At 34.8% G+C, this 15,164-nt stretch overlaps 1 protein-coding gene across 2 annotated transcripts in view; it reads left to right on the forward strand.

Annotated features, from left to right (window-relative positions):
* The window catches only part of TRAPPC12 (trafficking protein particle complex 12), a 49,136-nt gene that overhangs the window by 7,755 nt on the left and 26,217 nt on the right, over positions 1–15,164 (forward strand). For both annotated transcript variants that reach the window (XM_027726060.2, XM_027726061.2), the window contains exons 4-5: positions 4,775–4,888; positions 5,730–5,868. In XM_027726060.2, coding sequence (XP_027581861.2) covers positions 4,775–4,888; positions 5,730–5,868 — 253 coding nt within the window. The remainder of the gene's footprint in view (positions 1–4,774; positions 4,889–5,729; positions 5,869–15,164) is intronic.

Here is a 15,164-nt window from a genome sequence, read left to right on the forward strand (position 1 = left end):
ACTGTTTTAATCCTGTGTGGGTGGGAAAAACATACTAAATGGCTCACTAGTATCCCAAATCTTCATACCAAAAGTCTTCAGCTGCAATTCTGAAGCTTCTCTATTCTACCATACAATTGCTTCTCTTTTCCTATTTGTCTATTTTAACTAATAAACAAAAAACCACTGCTGCTACTTTCAAAGGCTATTCCAGAACTTCATTCTTTTGCTTGCTAATCAAAGGAATTCTAATCAGTCCTCTCTCAAAACCTTTCTTTCTAATCAAAGCTAAAGTTGTTTACAACAATTTAAGTGTTTTGGTCTCATGTTGCTTTTTAAGTAATTTTCTTTTCTCAGTATTTACTTCCTCTCCCCTGCTACTTTGTATGGGTAAACAGCAGTGGCAATTCCAAAAATAACCCATCTCTAGTAATCTAGTCATGGATGCCTTCACAAGCATCTTAGGAGCTCTTCTCAGAATCTCTTCCAATTGAAGCCAACATCTTTTTGTTATCACTGCCCAGAGTGCACATTACGTTGTAAGTTACATGACTTTGCAGGTTAAAGATCTCATATGCTGACACTGTAAATCATCTTATCCCTCTTTGGTGATGTGGTCCTTACATGCAGTGTCAGTACTTCCTAGATTACATCTACAAATGCAGATACCAGCTCTTTTCACCAGGGTCAGAAAACAGTATCTTAAATTTGATTGATTCCTGTGTGCATCCTAGAGTAATAACTTTTCACATCCATTTAAGTTAAAAACAATTCTGTGGGTAAGATGAAATTTCTGCTTGCAGCAAAGAATGTTGGAGACTGATGTCCTTTTTGGGGGAATCATAGTGCAAAGTCTGCAAAAGTTTCCTGAAGTACAATTAGTTGTTAGAAAACAAAAGTTACCAAGAAGTTAGTAAGCTGAGCTTCCAGAGGTGCACCTTTTCTGATGAAACCACCAACAGCAGCATCATGCCTAAGGCAAATTCTTGTTCAGCAGGAACTGAACTAAGGTTGTTAAACTTGGTTGACAAAATTATTTTGGTCTGTAGTTGTTTTGAGTGAGATTTGTACCAGTAAACCAAAGATAGTTTATTGAACAACTGAACTTTCGCATTTTGAATTTCTGCTATCAAATGGGTAACAGTGGATTGGAAATGTTTTACTGGTGGGGTAATGGTGTGAATTGGTGTAGTTGAATTAGTTTTACAACTTTGGGGCTTGTAAGAGATACAGGAGTGCTGGAGCAGTTCAGCAAAATAATTCTGTAATAACTAGTGAATAGAGTTATACATCTGTACAGGGAAGGTTTTTATATTTTTCAACTGAAAGCAGAATATCTTGAGTTTTCAGTTTCTAAAAAGTTTTATCAATCTGGCATAGGAACATGCATTTACGTTTAGAGCAAATAAATGTGAAGAGCTTGTCTTCACAACGTTGCTTTGTTTTACAGCAGCAAATACAAGGTGCAAGCTGCGATTATGTTAGTTCCTGTTATTCCATATTTTAGATTAATTGTTTACACTCATTTTAAGAAATAGCACAGTCTGTCTTAATAGAGACCCCTCTGATGTTTTGAGTTGTAAGCCATAAGAAAATTTTGTCTTAGATAGTTATTATACTTAAAAAAAGACTGCTATATCTTGCCACTATAAATACACAGTGTTTGCTCTAAACATACAATCATTCTTCAAGTTGCTAGGCCAGGAAAGGGTTACTAACTACATTTTCTTAACTGATGTGGAAGTGCTCTACCAATGTAATTTACAGGGAGAAGCATGTCATAGCTAGTGGAGGAGGACATTTTAATCACTTTAATGGTGTTACATGTAGAGTTAATGACTCCCTTTGAGTGTATTTAAAAAAAGTCATATACTGCTACTTTTGCACGTGATTAATGTTGTGCTTTTGCATATATTTTCAAATATAATAAATCTGGATACAGTGGTATGGCATACATACTCACTTTAATAAGTTAAAAATTATCCTTGCAAATAGGGGAGGGGATTGTTCTTTTGTTTCTAAATCAGTGAGCAATTTCTCATGTCACTGATTTGAGAGAAGATGGAAGATACAAGTAGCACAAATAGTAGCTGGGTGCTTGTGGGAAAAGGTTGCATTTCTACTTACTGGATAAAATTTCAGTGCTTTTCCTGAGAGACTGAATAATGTCATAAATTGTGTATCAGTGGAGTTCCCTTTTTATCACTGAACACATTTTCCACAGACATCCAGTCTTCATGACTTGCTTTGCTAGACAGAAGAATTGCATTTGAAACCTGTTTTACTATGCAGTTTCCCTGTCTGTATGTGAACCTCCCCCAGGATTTCTGTGTTTTTGAAGAACAGAGAAGTTCTGCAGGGAATAGTGCATTGTCTGTTGGGTGGCTGCTCTGCTTGGCCCAGCTTTGGTGTGTGTACATCAGTCAGTACTGACATGGTTTTGTTTTTCTTCTTTTAATTTTTGGTTATGTATATGGACCAAAAAACTCCTTTCACAGGATAAATATCTGGACTAACAGTGCTCAAAAAGTACAGAAATCATACAAACTGGTGGCTTTCATTAAAAGAACAACTTCCTATTTCGGGGGGGGAGAGGGGCAGAAAAAGATAATGCTAATGTTGTGTGGAGAGAAGTTCTCTGCTGCTGGCTGCCGTTGTGTTAGTGACCTAGTTGGCAATAATATTTGGTTGACAGTATTTTTTCTTGGAGAAATTAATGTTTTTACACAATAGCAGATAGATGACCGTGTCCTGATCATCATAGAATAATTATTTTTGTCTTTGAAGATATTCTTCAGTATTTTTGATGCTGTATCTGAAGCTGTAGTGTCCATACTTGCTTTAGGCCTCAACTTAGGACTTACAAACAAAATTCAGGAACAAGGGACCCAGACTATTAGGACCGTGTGCTTGTAGACCATAGGAAGTGTGAAAGTGACTGACCTGCAAGGTTTTGAGAGGTGTTTGAAATAACTGGAGAAAGATTTCTGCTGGACTGGCAACTCTAAGTTTGGTACAATTTGCCAGAGAAAATAATGTGTCCAGTTTGTTTCAAATTAAGTTGTACTGCCTTTTATTAAGCTTCCACAGAGAATTATGCTTCATGATCAGCAGGCAGCTCTAATTTTGAAATCTTGATGAATGTTATGTTTCATTTTCCAGCAAAGACTGTTTTCACAATGACTGTCAGACTTGCTTTTCCTGGCTGTCTTGTTCTATAAAGAAAAAGTATTTTTTGTCCATGCCCAAAATAGAATTTAAAAAATTGTAGCAACTAAGTTTGTCATAAATGATCCATTATTATTTTTAGATCCTAACACTCATTTGGGAAGAAAAGTTGTGCAGTTTTGAGTCTGTGTTTGCTTCTATTCTGAGGATAATAAGAATTTAATTTGTCTCTCCAGAAGCAGAATGAATTTCGGGTAATCCGTGTCAGTATCTTTCTGCTTTTCTAAGTTGATACAGGTAGATGTTGAAGGATGTTGTAAAGGCATTATCAGTTCCTGCTTTTCCATGAGAGCGTAGGTGTCTCAGATTCTGCCATGCTGTTTTGTGGTCTTGCTGTCTTGCTTCTGCATTTCTAGTGGAACTCAGCTTTTTATCTGGCATTTGACATTGCAGGAGAGAGAGATGAGGTGGTTAGTGCATGGTGGTCTCTGTAGTGGCCCTTTGAACTGTATGGCTGCAAAATGGAGGCCAGAAAGTATGAAAACTCTTCAGTTGTTACTACTAATTTTTGATGTAATTGTTTGCTGCATCGACATGTTTTCTAAAACATTGGAGAGGATTTAATAAAATACCAGTTCGAGGTTAGTATCTGAACTTGCAAGCACCAGTATAAATATATTTTCTTTCTTACCTTTTCATCAGACAACATGACAATTTCTATTACCTTTTTTTTAATGTATTTAAGAAACTATTTGAAAGAAATATTACTTTCAGGAATAAGATATATTTATTTCCGAATGACCTGCTGGATACATGTCTCTTGAAAATCCCTTCTGTATGATAGAAAAATATGACAGCTTAAAACTTGTGAAACATTAGTCTGTGTGTTAAGGTCTTGGTATGCTGCGTCAGCCTATACAAGGCTATACAGGCTATACATTAATGGGATGGCAGTGTAACAGGACTGTTAACTAAGAATAGTTTTGTTTTATGAATAAAAAAATAAATTTAACATTTTGAAGTTAGTCATGAAATGGAAATTCAGATGTTTACATTGTATAGGTGAAACAGTTGTTATTGTTCTGAATTTATCATTTTATGCATTGTATTGTTTCTTGTCCTTTGTTCCTGATTGCTAGGAATGTTCTGGGCAATGTTAGGAAAGTTTATTTTCATTAAATGAACTGCACTTGGGGTTATAATCTGAAATACTGAAGTCAGTGAGATAAGAATAGACATTGAATACTTTGTAATAGTAGAGTAATTTGACTGTGATTATTGATAATATATGGCTGGGAATTTTTTTCTCCTTTTGATGAGAAAACAAAATTGTGGATATTATAGTATATTCATTTATATTATCAAATATTATATAGCTTTAATTTTAGAATTCTGTATGGGTTTGTATATTCTTTTGGTTTAGTGATCTGATAATATTAATGCTTGATTTCACTTTTTGCCTAATTAGATGTGCAGCTTTGACAAATGACATTCTGCTTCTCACTGGCCAGTTCTCCTGACCTTGTCATTATTACTGATGGGTACAAGTTGCTGCTTCAGGCAAAATAAGCAGTTGTGCATTTTAGGGGCTTTATGATTTTGCTACTTACTCTTTTCTTCTTCCCAGAGCAGTAAAAACTGGAGGGCAGCAGTTGACTTGTGTGGGCGGCTTCTAACTGCCCATGGTCAAGGCTATAAAAAAAGTGGACAGCCTGCTAACCATACAACAGATTCTTTACAGGTATGTTTACAGATACACCCTTGTCACTGTTTTCCAACAATATTCACGGTGGCGTTTTTTTTAACATGATCAAACTTTTTTTCCTAATTGTAACCTAAAAACTGAGCTTACTTAAACATTGTAGTAAGTCACTTTCTCTGCTTAAGGAAAGTAGGTCTTCATTTAAAACAAACTTATTTTTTTAAGTAGAATTCTATCTTGATTATATACTTTTAGAGGTAATCACATTAGCAAAATGAAATGTTTTGCTGTCTTGAAAAACTCGCTGTGCTAGAGTCCATAGAACTATCTAGACTGTGAACTTTGTAGTAAGATTTCAAATGGGATAATGTGTTTCATGTTGATAAGAAAGTAAGAACCCAATTTAATAAAATATTACAAGTGGTTCAGGTGTAACCCAGATGAGAACTCATGTTTTTGGCCCTAGTAACTATAAAGCTCATGGAATTTCACCAAAATCCTAAGAGATTTTAAGAATAGCATAAAATTGGAAAAACAATTAATATGTCAGATTGATAATTCATACATGCTAACTCAGTTTAAAGAGAGATGTTCTAATTTTGAAGCGGGCTAGTTTTTAAACTTCATCTTCAAAATCTCACTATCTTTACAAACAATTAAACCATCAGTCCTCTGTGTTTTGTTTTAATGATCTGATGAAAAGTATTTTGTGAAAGAGCATGTAAATATAAATCCCTATTCTTTTCAGTGAGTAACATAGAAACTTTTTACTCAGCTTTTATCAGAAGAACTTAGAAAGTTGAAATTGTATTTGGATGTGGCTTGTGATTGAACCTAATAACAGACTTTCCCCCTTTTTTTTATATGTATTAATTTTTAGCTGTGGTTTGTGAGACTAGCACTGCTGGTAAAACTGAATCTATTCCAAAATGCAGAAATGGAATTTGAACAATTTGGAAATTTAGACCAGCCTGATCTTTATTATGAATATTACCCTCACGTATACCCTGGACGAAAAGGTAAAACACTTGATTTATAAAATGCTTTTTATTTTTGCTGATTTTACCGGTCATTATAAAATATTAGTTGAATTCAGTTTTTTTTAATCCTAAAGCATTGGTGAACTTTGGATTATGTTGGGTTTGTTTTGTTTGTTTTTCCCAGAGGAACATGATTGATTACTACATTAAAGTATTGTTCACATTATGGAGGTTGCAATAAGGAGTAACAAGAAGTAAAACAATATAGGTAGGCAGAGTATTTCATGATGCTGCTATAGAGGAATGTTTTTGACAAGTAAATATAATAGTTTAGATCTATAGTATTGAAATTAAAACCCACCAAGCTTAAATATTATGTTTTAGCCAGAAACAGGCTGTAAAAGGTGATGAGAGAGTTTATGGAAACGGAATCTATAAGCTTTTCCTCTTACCATCATCCAGGTACTATCAGTATACTATTTTTAACCCTTGCATGCCCATGCAGACAGGTGCTAATGCAGATGTTATTTCCTGGTTCCTAAGATTAAAAGAAGAAATTTAGAGCTAATTTAATAATTCTCCATAATTTAAGAAATGGTTGAATGTAATATTATTTGCTTAATAATTGAAAGTAAATAAAAACAGAACTTTACTGTGGATCTCATTGTTGAAGAGGAAAAAAACCGCCACCAGCCTAAATTCTTTATAAGCAGTTTATCTCGAGTTACAGATTCACTACTTCCCACTACTCCAAATAGCCCATAGATTAACCACATAGTTCCTCTACTCAGGGTATCCTAGTCCTCTAGAAGCCCAGGTTTGAAAAATTGCTAGTTTTAAGAGCAATTTCACTCCCGTTCAGGCTATTTTGGAATTTTATTTTTTCTAAATCTGTTATTTAGAAAAAATAACTCTTTGGTACAAGTACGCTGTTGAATGTTCTTAATGTTCTTGGGCTTTCATATTTGAACCACAGTGTATAATACAACATTTGTAAGAAACAGTTGTTATAGCCAGTGCCACTCTGAAAAATTAATAGTCCATTTTACATGAGATGCTGGTAGTCTTGATGGGGTAACATAGAAGGTACTGAGATTTTGAGGTTGCTGAGGAAGGGAAGTTGGTGTCAGAAAGTTTGGGGTTTTTTTACAAAAGGTAAATGATGCAAAGGATCAGTTGTGGCCCATCAAGGCCAATGTGGGCTGCCTAGAACAAGTCCCTCTGACGTAACTCATCGTCTTTCAAGCAATCACTGGCAATCCACTGAGAAGGAACTGTGTAATTTTCAAGAGTGAGAGAGGTCTTGGTCATCAGGTTGCACAGCTCCTTGAATCTGGTTATCTTTGGGCAACTCTGCACTTGATGCAGTGCTGCACAGGATTAGTCTTCCCCAGGCCATATGTATGTTTCCACATCTTTTTCAATACTAAAAATAAGTTCTTTTTGTCAAAGAAAAATCCTTGCAGGTCATGTCAATATTTGAGGTGCTTGAGTCCTCGTGCCACAGATCATACAAATAGCACCAGCTCTGGCTGACTGCTGCAGGCACCTGTTCTGGGACTGAGCTTTGAATCCAAACTGTTCTTGCAACAACCACTCAGCCACTGTGGCTATTTCATACAAATTATGAGGGTATCGATGAGGTATTCGCGGGGATGTAGGAGAAAACAAGCACTTCTTTTCTGGCTGACATTTAGCTACACTATGCTGGATTATGGACAAAGAAATCTGATATAAATTCTGTAGCATCGACCCTTGTGTAACAAGGAATGAATGATGCTCCTCGTGTGATGGTGTGGACAAGAGGTTTAATTCAAACTCGCGCGCCCTTTTATCCTTACAGATCATGTGACTTTCTTAACCAACCAGTTTACTAACTCTGGGGCATGCTCCTTGGGCTCTGTACCTGGGCACATCCTCTGTGCCACCTTTGACCCGCCTCCTACAAAATTCATCATTAACTGGCTAATTTAAATAAAAAATATAGATAAATCTTTCATAAATCTATTAGTATGAATCCACAATCCACTGCTGTTTGGTAATTTTGCATATCATTTTGTGGTGTAACAAGCATAAAAGAAAAGGTTTTGTTTCAACATTTTAGTTTTGATTTATGGTATATAAATGGAGTAAGCACTTAAAAGTCAATTTAAGAAATGAGAGTATAGATATAAATAATGTACACATTAATTGTAATACATACAATATTTTGCATAATTTCTTTGTATTCAAAATATAATAAAAAATGTAATAAATTAGAAAGTTTTCTGGGTTTTATGCTTGAAGCAGGGAAAGCTTTGAACTTCTTACAGCAGTGAGAATAGTCCCTCATCCATTAATCTCGGAGAAATATACCTCAAAGAATTTAAGTTACAAGTAACTCTATGAGGAGTGGAAGATTTTTTTCCATTAATTTTACTTAACATGACCAACACGTTCCTCCTAATTTCCTTCTAAAGTTCTTTCCCTTTTCGCTGTGCTACTAATCTCTGTTTCATCCTCATATTTTGTATGGCATTTGCAGCCATGCTGTGCATGGATCCCATTACTGTTGTTTTCTTCATGGCTGTAAAATCTAGTTTTTCTGAATTCTTCCTTTCCTGGCTTCTACATACTCTTTCTTCAGTCATCTCCATTGCTTGTAGGTGTACAGCCTGTCGGGGAGCGTAGTCGGGGATCCTCTTATCACTCAGTGGAATAAGTTAAGTCACTCTTAGATCATTCCTGTTTGATATGGGGCAGAGAGCAAACCATTTCCATTTTCTAGTAAAATCTTAAAATTATTCAGTTATATATCTATTTCTTTTAAATTCATCTGTGTAAAGAAGCTAAAAAGTATGATTTTATATATCATTTTTTTGGTTTTTAATAGATAGGTCCTTAGGTCAGGAACTCTGTTCCAATTGCTTCCTGCACATCTCATTGTACTCTGTGGGGTATATAAGACTGAATTTTTGTCATTGTTCTCATGACTAATGAATTTCAGGATTTTGTTTTAGGGTTTTGACTTCGTATTTACACAGTCTGACCCACTTTTATTCATATAATTTGTTTCTGTGTTCCTTGTGATATTTAATGAACTCTCATATGATAGGTTTCCTAACCTGAGATAGCCTTTTGCTTGGTAATGCCTATGTGTTTCTGAACAAGTGAGAGCCAACAATTAAAATGGAACATTAAAATGCTATTTCATGCTTTTATGAGATAAGTTGGTCTTGTTTCTGGTTAGTAGATCAGGAAGTTACAGAAAAGTTAGTGCTACCAAGATCAGTGTTCTAAAGCTACAAAACTTGAGAACAATTTATTTTGTATTACAAAGAAAAGAAACTTGCATAAGTAAAAATTGGACTTTCATTCCCTGACCAGAGGTTTATATAACATGGGGTGGATTTTATTTTTCTTTTCTTCTTTTCATTCTCCCTGTGAAGAAAGAGCATAATCTGTATTCCTCTGAATGAAAACAGTCTCTGTTCCCTGGTGGAAATTGCCTAAGTGAGGAACATGTCATTAAATATCTAGTTGTATGTGTTCTAGAAACTGATTTCACACTGTACACCTTCCCATGAACTCTGCGACTAATTCTAGGACAAGTTGTTTTGAAGTGTGGCTGTGTTGCAACTCTAGGGATACGCTGGTGTGTGCTACAATAGGCTGACACTTTTGGATGGATAGTGACAGTTTAAAAAAATAATATATAATATATAAAAATATATATATATTTCTATCAAAATAGTGTGACTCTAGACATCATAACTACTGCTTTAGCATATTTTACTAGGTCTGCATTACTTTTATGACTTTACTACTACCCCTTGTAGTTAGATATTTTATTAGAAATACATGAAAAAATGGATTGAAAAATAGTTGTCTAAGATTTCATTTTTTATGTGTCCTTATTTACTCAAGTAGTGCTCTTAATTTGTTTCTTTTATTCAGTTTTGAAATTCAGATCCTCCTAAAGGAATCGTATCATATGTGGTTTAGAACTGTCATTCAAGCCCATATTGTAAACAAGTTTTCAGTGCTGACATCTAAGGTGAACTGTAATAAATTATTATTGTTATTACATTTAATAACCTTATAAAATAGAAAAATATGTAATGAGAAACTTGTTTTATGTCTAACGCAGAGATACTGTGTTAACAAGGGAAACACACAGAATTATATCTCTAATACCCACAAAAGACATTTTACAGACACCTGCACTGTGTGTAGTGCAGAGGACTGTGTACAGCTCCAAGGCCTACCTGCTCTCAGAAACTTGGTCCTGTTTCTGAATGTCAGCCTATGCCATAAGTAAGGCCAGACTTGGACTGGGGAAATTATCTCCTGTGTATGAGGCCTCTGTGGTGCTGTCTGGCCTTTTTGAGTTTACTGTCTTCCTTTCTTCTTCTCTCTTACTTGTCTATGCTAGTAGGAGGCAACCTGGCTGAAACTTCCTTTTTTTTTTTTATCCATGGGGTTTGATGATACTATAAGTGAAATACCGTTTTTTCAGCCATATCAGGTTTTGGTCAGTGGGAGAACTGTAGCAGAGTGGGAAGTGGTGTGGGGAAAAAAGAAGAATAATTGTGGTAGGTGAAGAGACAAGAGGGAATAATCAATGTAAAAACAAAGATAAGAGGAGAAATGCACAGACTAAAGAAACTATGGCGTATAGAGTGCTCCTGTCCATTAATAATGTCCGATTTTTTGCCCTTCACTTCCTTCTTCCATTTATCATTGCAGACCTTAAAATTTTGAAGGAAAGCAGAAGAAAAAAGTTACTCCCATCACTGTTACATGTGGCACTGGTTTTCTCGTGTGTTACCACAAATGGTGCCTGACGTTAACACTCTCACATCAGAATGATTCAGTCTTGGCAGTTGCTTGGGAGAGTTCTTCATTCAGGCTCATTTTGGCAGTAAAAAAACATATTAAAGCCTCTAGTGGAACTGGTTTGCCCATTATTTTCTTTACATTACTGTGTATATCTCTGTTGTGTCTTTAAATACACTCTCCATTCATTTGCTTCAGTGCTACCTTCTATCTGTGAAATCAGCTAATAGGACTTGAATAAATACCAAATAAATAATAAAGTGTTGTGTTTCCATTTGGTTATTCAGACTACTCAGATGTGCAAATACAAATTTTTCAGAAATAATGTAGATATTTTAGTTAAGAAATGTATGTATAATTTTAAGGGGGGTAGAGTGCTGATGAAGTACTCAGTTGAGCTTTCTTTCCCAAGGCTACATAATCTCATTGTAGACAGTACCAGCTTAATATAGGATTTCTTAATACTATGAGTAAGTAAGTAATTTCTAAATTCAGCTTACTGCAGCTATCAGTAGATAAGAAGTAACATGATCTCTTTGAGGTGGGGCAGTTGTTGTAGGCTTTTTCCATATTCTTTCTCTTATGTTTTTCTTGTTTCAGTGCAAGTAACTCCAAATTACTGAAAAAGTAATTTTGAAATCTTTCAAAACCAGATCTAGATTCAGAGTACCTGTGTTCTTAGGTCACTTGCAGTTAAATTGTAAAAAATATGCAAGCATGAAAGTTCAGATAAAATTTTCAAAATGTTTTCCTTAAGTGGGTACGAACATTTAGGCTCCTATCTCTTCTTCAGTCTCTCTGGATTGAAAAGAATAAACAAAAACTTGGAAACTAGTCTGGAAACTAGTGGATTTTTAAGTATACTTCTAATTGCTAGTCAGCAAGGCTAGGATTCAAACTTACTACATTATCCCTCTTAAAAATCTTATAAATTATACACATGCGCTTTTGGTAAATATATGTGTGAATATAAAGGCAAGGATATACATCTCTATGTATATGTATGTATAAAGCAGAATATTTTTCTGAAACTAGATTTTCTGTATTTCTCTTTTACCCAGTGAAGGAAGGATTTTTCTTTTTTTTTCTTTCATTATTGTCATAAGATCCCACTTTATACTTGTAGTAATTGGTATCTGCCCTTCTGCTGCTCTTTAGTATTTAAGATTTGTTGAATAAGCTGTAGAAGTCAGATCAGAAAGCATTTCTGGTTACTGGGTTTGCAACAATAAAATATGAAGATACAATGGCTGGCCATTGGAATCCTCTCTTTTCTGCTCTAAAAGGGCTGCAGATGAGGGCTGCATTTTGAATTTGATTGACATGGGGTGGTGTTTGTGTTTTGACAGTTATGAAAATGTGCAGCTGTTCATAAAGAAATAGAAATTGAAATCTGTGGTCTTAGAAAATTAACCTGATCTTACTATTTATTCCATCTGTTCCCATGCTTTCACAGTATCCATTTTCCTTTCAGCAGACCTTTTTTTACTTTTTAGTTTTGCCTTTTGTATGCTGATAATACATATATGTATAAGTAATTCATACAAAAGTGACAATCAAAAATCATATTCTTGGAAAAAAATTCTTCAGTGTATTTAAAAGTGATATCTAAGAAAATTGTCTTAAAATTAAACCATTTTCCATTATAAATTTTTTATAGCATATTATGAAGCCCCTGAAGAGGAGCAACAGAGGTCAACTGTAAAACATCAAGCTAGAATAAGACCTATTTAATTTAAAATTTCAATACATGCCTGTAATTGTAGGGTGTTACCTTTTGTTGAAATTACCTTAGCTTAGCTGACATGGTTTTACTGCATAAGAGGGCATTATTGTAGAAATCTGAAGCATGAAGTAGAGAGCAAAATGCATTCTCCTGTGCTCTTAAGCAAACATTTTAATCACAGGATATACTATTTGTTTTAAATACTTCCTTGACATGTTGCCCTGTTAAATTCAGTACTGAGTGAAATATAATAGAGTTTGTGGGTTTAATTCCAAATAGTTTTGCAAAAGACAGCATGCAGTTAATTCAGAGTTTGTATAAAATTTTCTTATCCCTAGTATAGGAACCTGTTACAAATAAATATGTCTTGCCCTCTGTGCTTTAAGTACGTGGCCTAACAGTAAGCGAACAGACAATGTAATGTAATTTTTAGTCTGACAAGCACGTATATTTCTGTTACAGCTGAGTGTTCATGTAGTTAATTTTACTTTTTTGTTTTGTCCCCCCCCAGTGTAACCATGTTCATTGAGGGAAGTATAGTTTTTTCCCCTACTAATCTGTTTTTATCGTAAGTTTTGTACTCCAAATTCTGCAACCTGCCTTTCAGACCTTCCTTACACTATTATTATTGACCTACTAGAGTCAACAAATGTCATTTACCTCCTCCCAGTTGTTTTCTTGTTAACCTAAACAATGTAAAATGAAAATTACAGTGTTTTCTAAAATCTCAGACACATCATTGTGAAGTCTCAACTCTTGCCAGTTTTTACACAGCTGTTAATCAGGAGTTACAGAATTATTCTTGTGAACAGATCTCTTCACGTGCATTTTCAATACTGCCACGTAGGTCTTTCTGAGAAGTGTATGTAAAATGTATTAGCACTTTATATAAGTAGCACTCATTGAAAACTTTACCAAATCTAAATAAATTTATGGCCATTTTTTTATCCAGAAAGTCAGTTTATTAGTGAAGGAAATTAATTACATATATATTGCACACCTCATATCATTTAACTAAAGAGAAGTTTACTTGTAGACAGGAACGTATTTTTTATAAGCACAGTATTTAAGGTCTGTATTTGGATGAGTGGCTTGAATAAGTGCTGCTGGTTTTTTATGAGCAATTTGCTCATCTGATTTGACCTACAGTTACACAATACTGTTTACATGGACTGGTAGGAAAGTTTGTAGGAGAGCATGTGTGTAGTTTTGTGCTTTCTTCAGAAAAAAAAAATCTCTTATTCAGAAGGATTCCAAGGAAATGAGGAAGAGGGCAGAAACAGTATTTCTGATATTTTAAATAAAGTTAGCAACCTGTTTAATAAGCAGTAAGTAACAGAAATCCTCTGGATGGATTTGCTGGATATTTACAGTAAAATTTCTTCTATTTATGTCATGAGTTTTGAAAAGAAATAGAAGAAATAGATGCTAGAGTTTTAAATCCTCCTGCGTGAAATTGTAGTACAAATTCTGGTTTGACAAGTCTTTCCTCTGACTATCCTTACACCCTGGGCCAGCTTCCGTCTAGTTTTGTTTGAGAGATCGGTCATCAGACTTGATATAACACTGAGGATCACACTGGAATGTTTTTGGTCACAAACCATGAAGGAAATGCTAAGTGGTTGAGAAATAATACATCAGTAGAGTATATTTTGAAGTAATATAGTTCTAAATGCCTGTTTACAACTGAGGTCTTAGTTGTGATAGGAAATAAATCAGATTCTTATGGAGTCTAAGTTGACCTGGAGTCACATTCATCATTCTGACATCCTCTGACACCACTTCTGATGATGTAGATTGCTAATGGGTTCTTCTTTCCCCTGATCTTAGTAGCATGGCTTCATTCAACAATACATAAGATCAACACTTTACAAAATATGCAATCCCAATACAAAACATTGTATAAATTTTATAAAAATCTGTAATGTGAGATGTTCCATCTCTCTTTCATTAAATACCTGTCATGTACTTGTACACTGAGCTGTTCTGGTACCAATCCAGATTTTCTGTATGATTGTTAATTGACTTGAGCTTTTGCTGCATTTTACAAGAGGATGTAACGATACAAACTTGTTCAGAATTGACAATGCTGCAACACAGTCATTAACCAAAATGTTGCTAAAACTCTAGATTTCTTTTTTTTTTACCTTTTTCTCACTAATCCCATTGAGTGCAGCAGAGTGTTCATCAACAGTAAATTAAGACTACTTTCTCGAAAAAGAACAGTACCAAGCTAGCTGGTTTTAGGCAGAGCACTTTTTTTGGCAGAATTACTCTTGCATGGTGGAGTTGCAACTTGGTTGCCACAGGGGTGGTAGAGGTACAACCAGCTGGAGTTCACATTTGGTGAACTAAGTTTGCAGTACAGCTCACAACGTGTCTACAAAGCAATTTTTCTGTGGTGTTCTGGCACGGAACTTACTCTTAAATTATTTTCACCTTGCTTTTCATTGTTGTTCACCCCCTACATTGACTGTGTATCTTCACTTGTGTCGTGTTAGGTACTAGTCAGGATATACATAAAATATTTCATATATTTTGTTACTGATTGAATAAACTCTTACACTTCTCTTAATAGAATTTTAAAGGCAGTTTTGTTTTCCTAATGTCTATTCTACGTATGATGGTGCTTTAAGCTGATGTGTATGTCCATTACAGGAACACAGCAGTCACGGAAGCCATGGGGAATAGTTATCATTGGGAAAAGAGAATTTATGTAGATGTAAGTGGCTTACTCTGAAGGTCATAATTAGTGAGTTTTGTGATTAAAATTTTGTCAACCTTTAAAAAA

This window comes from Pipra filicauda, unplaced genomic scaffold, assembly GCF_003945595.2.
Source record: "Pipra filicauda isolate LSUMZ 115617 unplaced genomic scaffold, ASM394559v2 scaffold41_size5083284_pilon, whole genome shotgun sequence".
NCBI lineage: Eukaryota > Metazoa > Chordata > Aves > Passeriformes > Pipridae > Pipra > Pipra filicauda.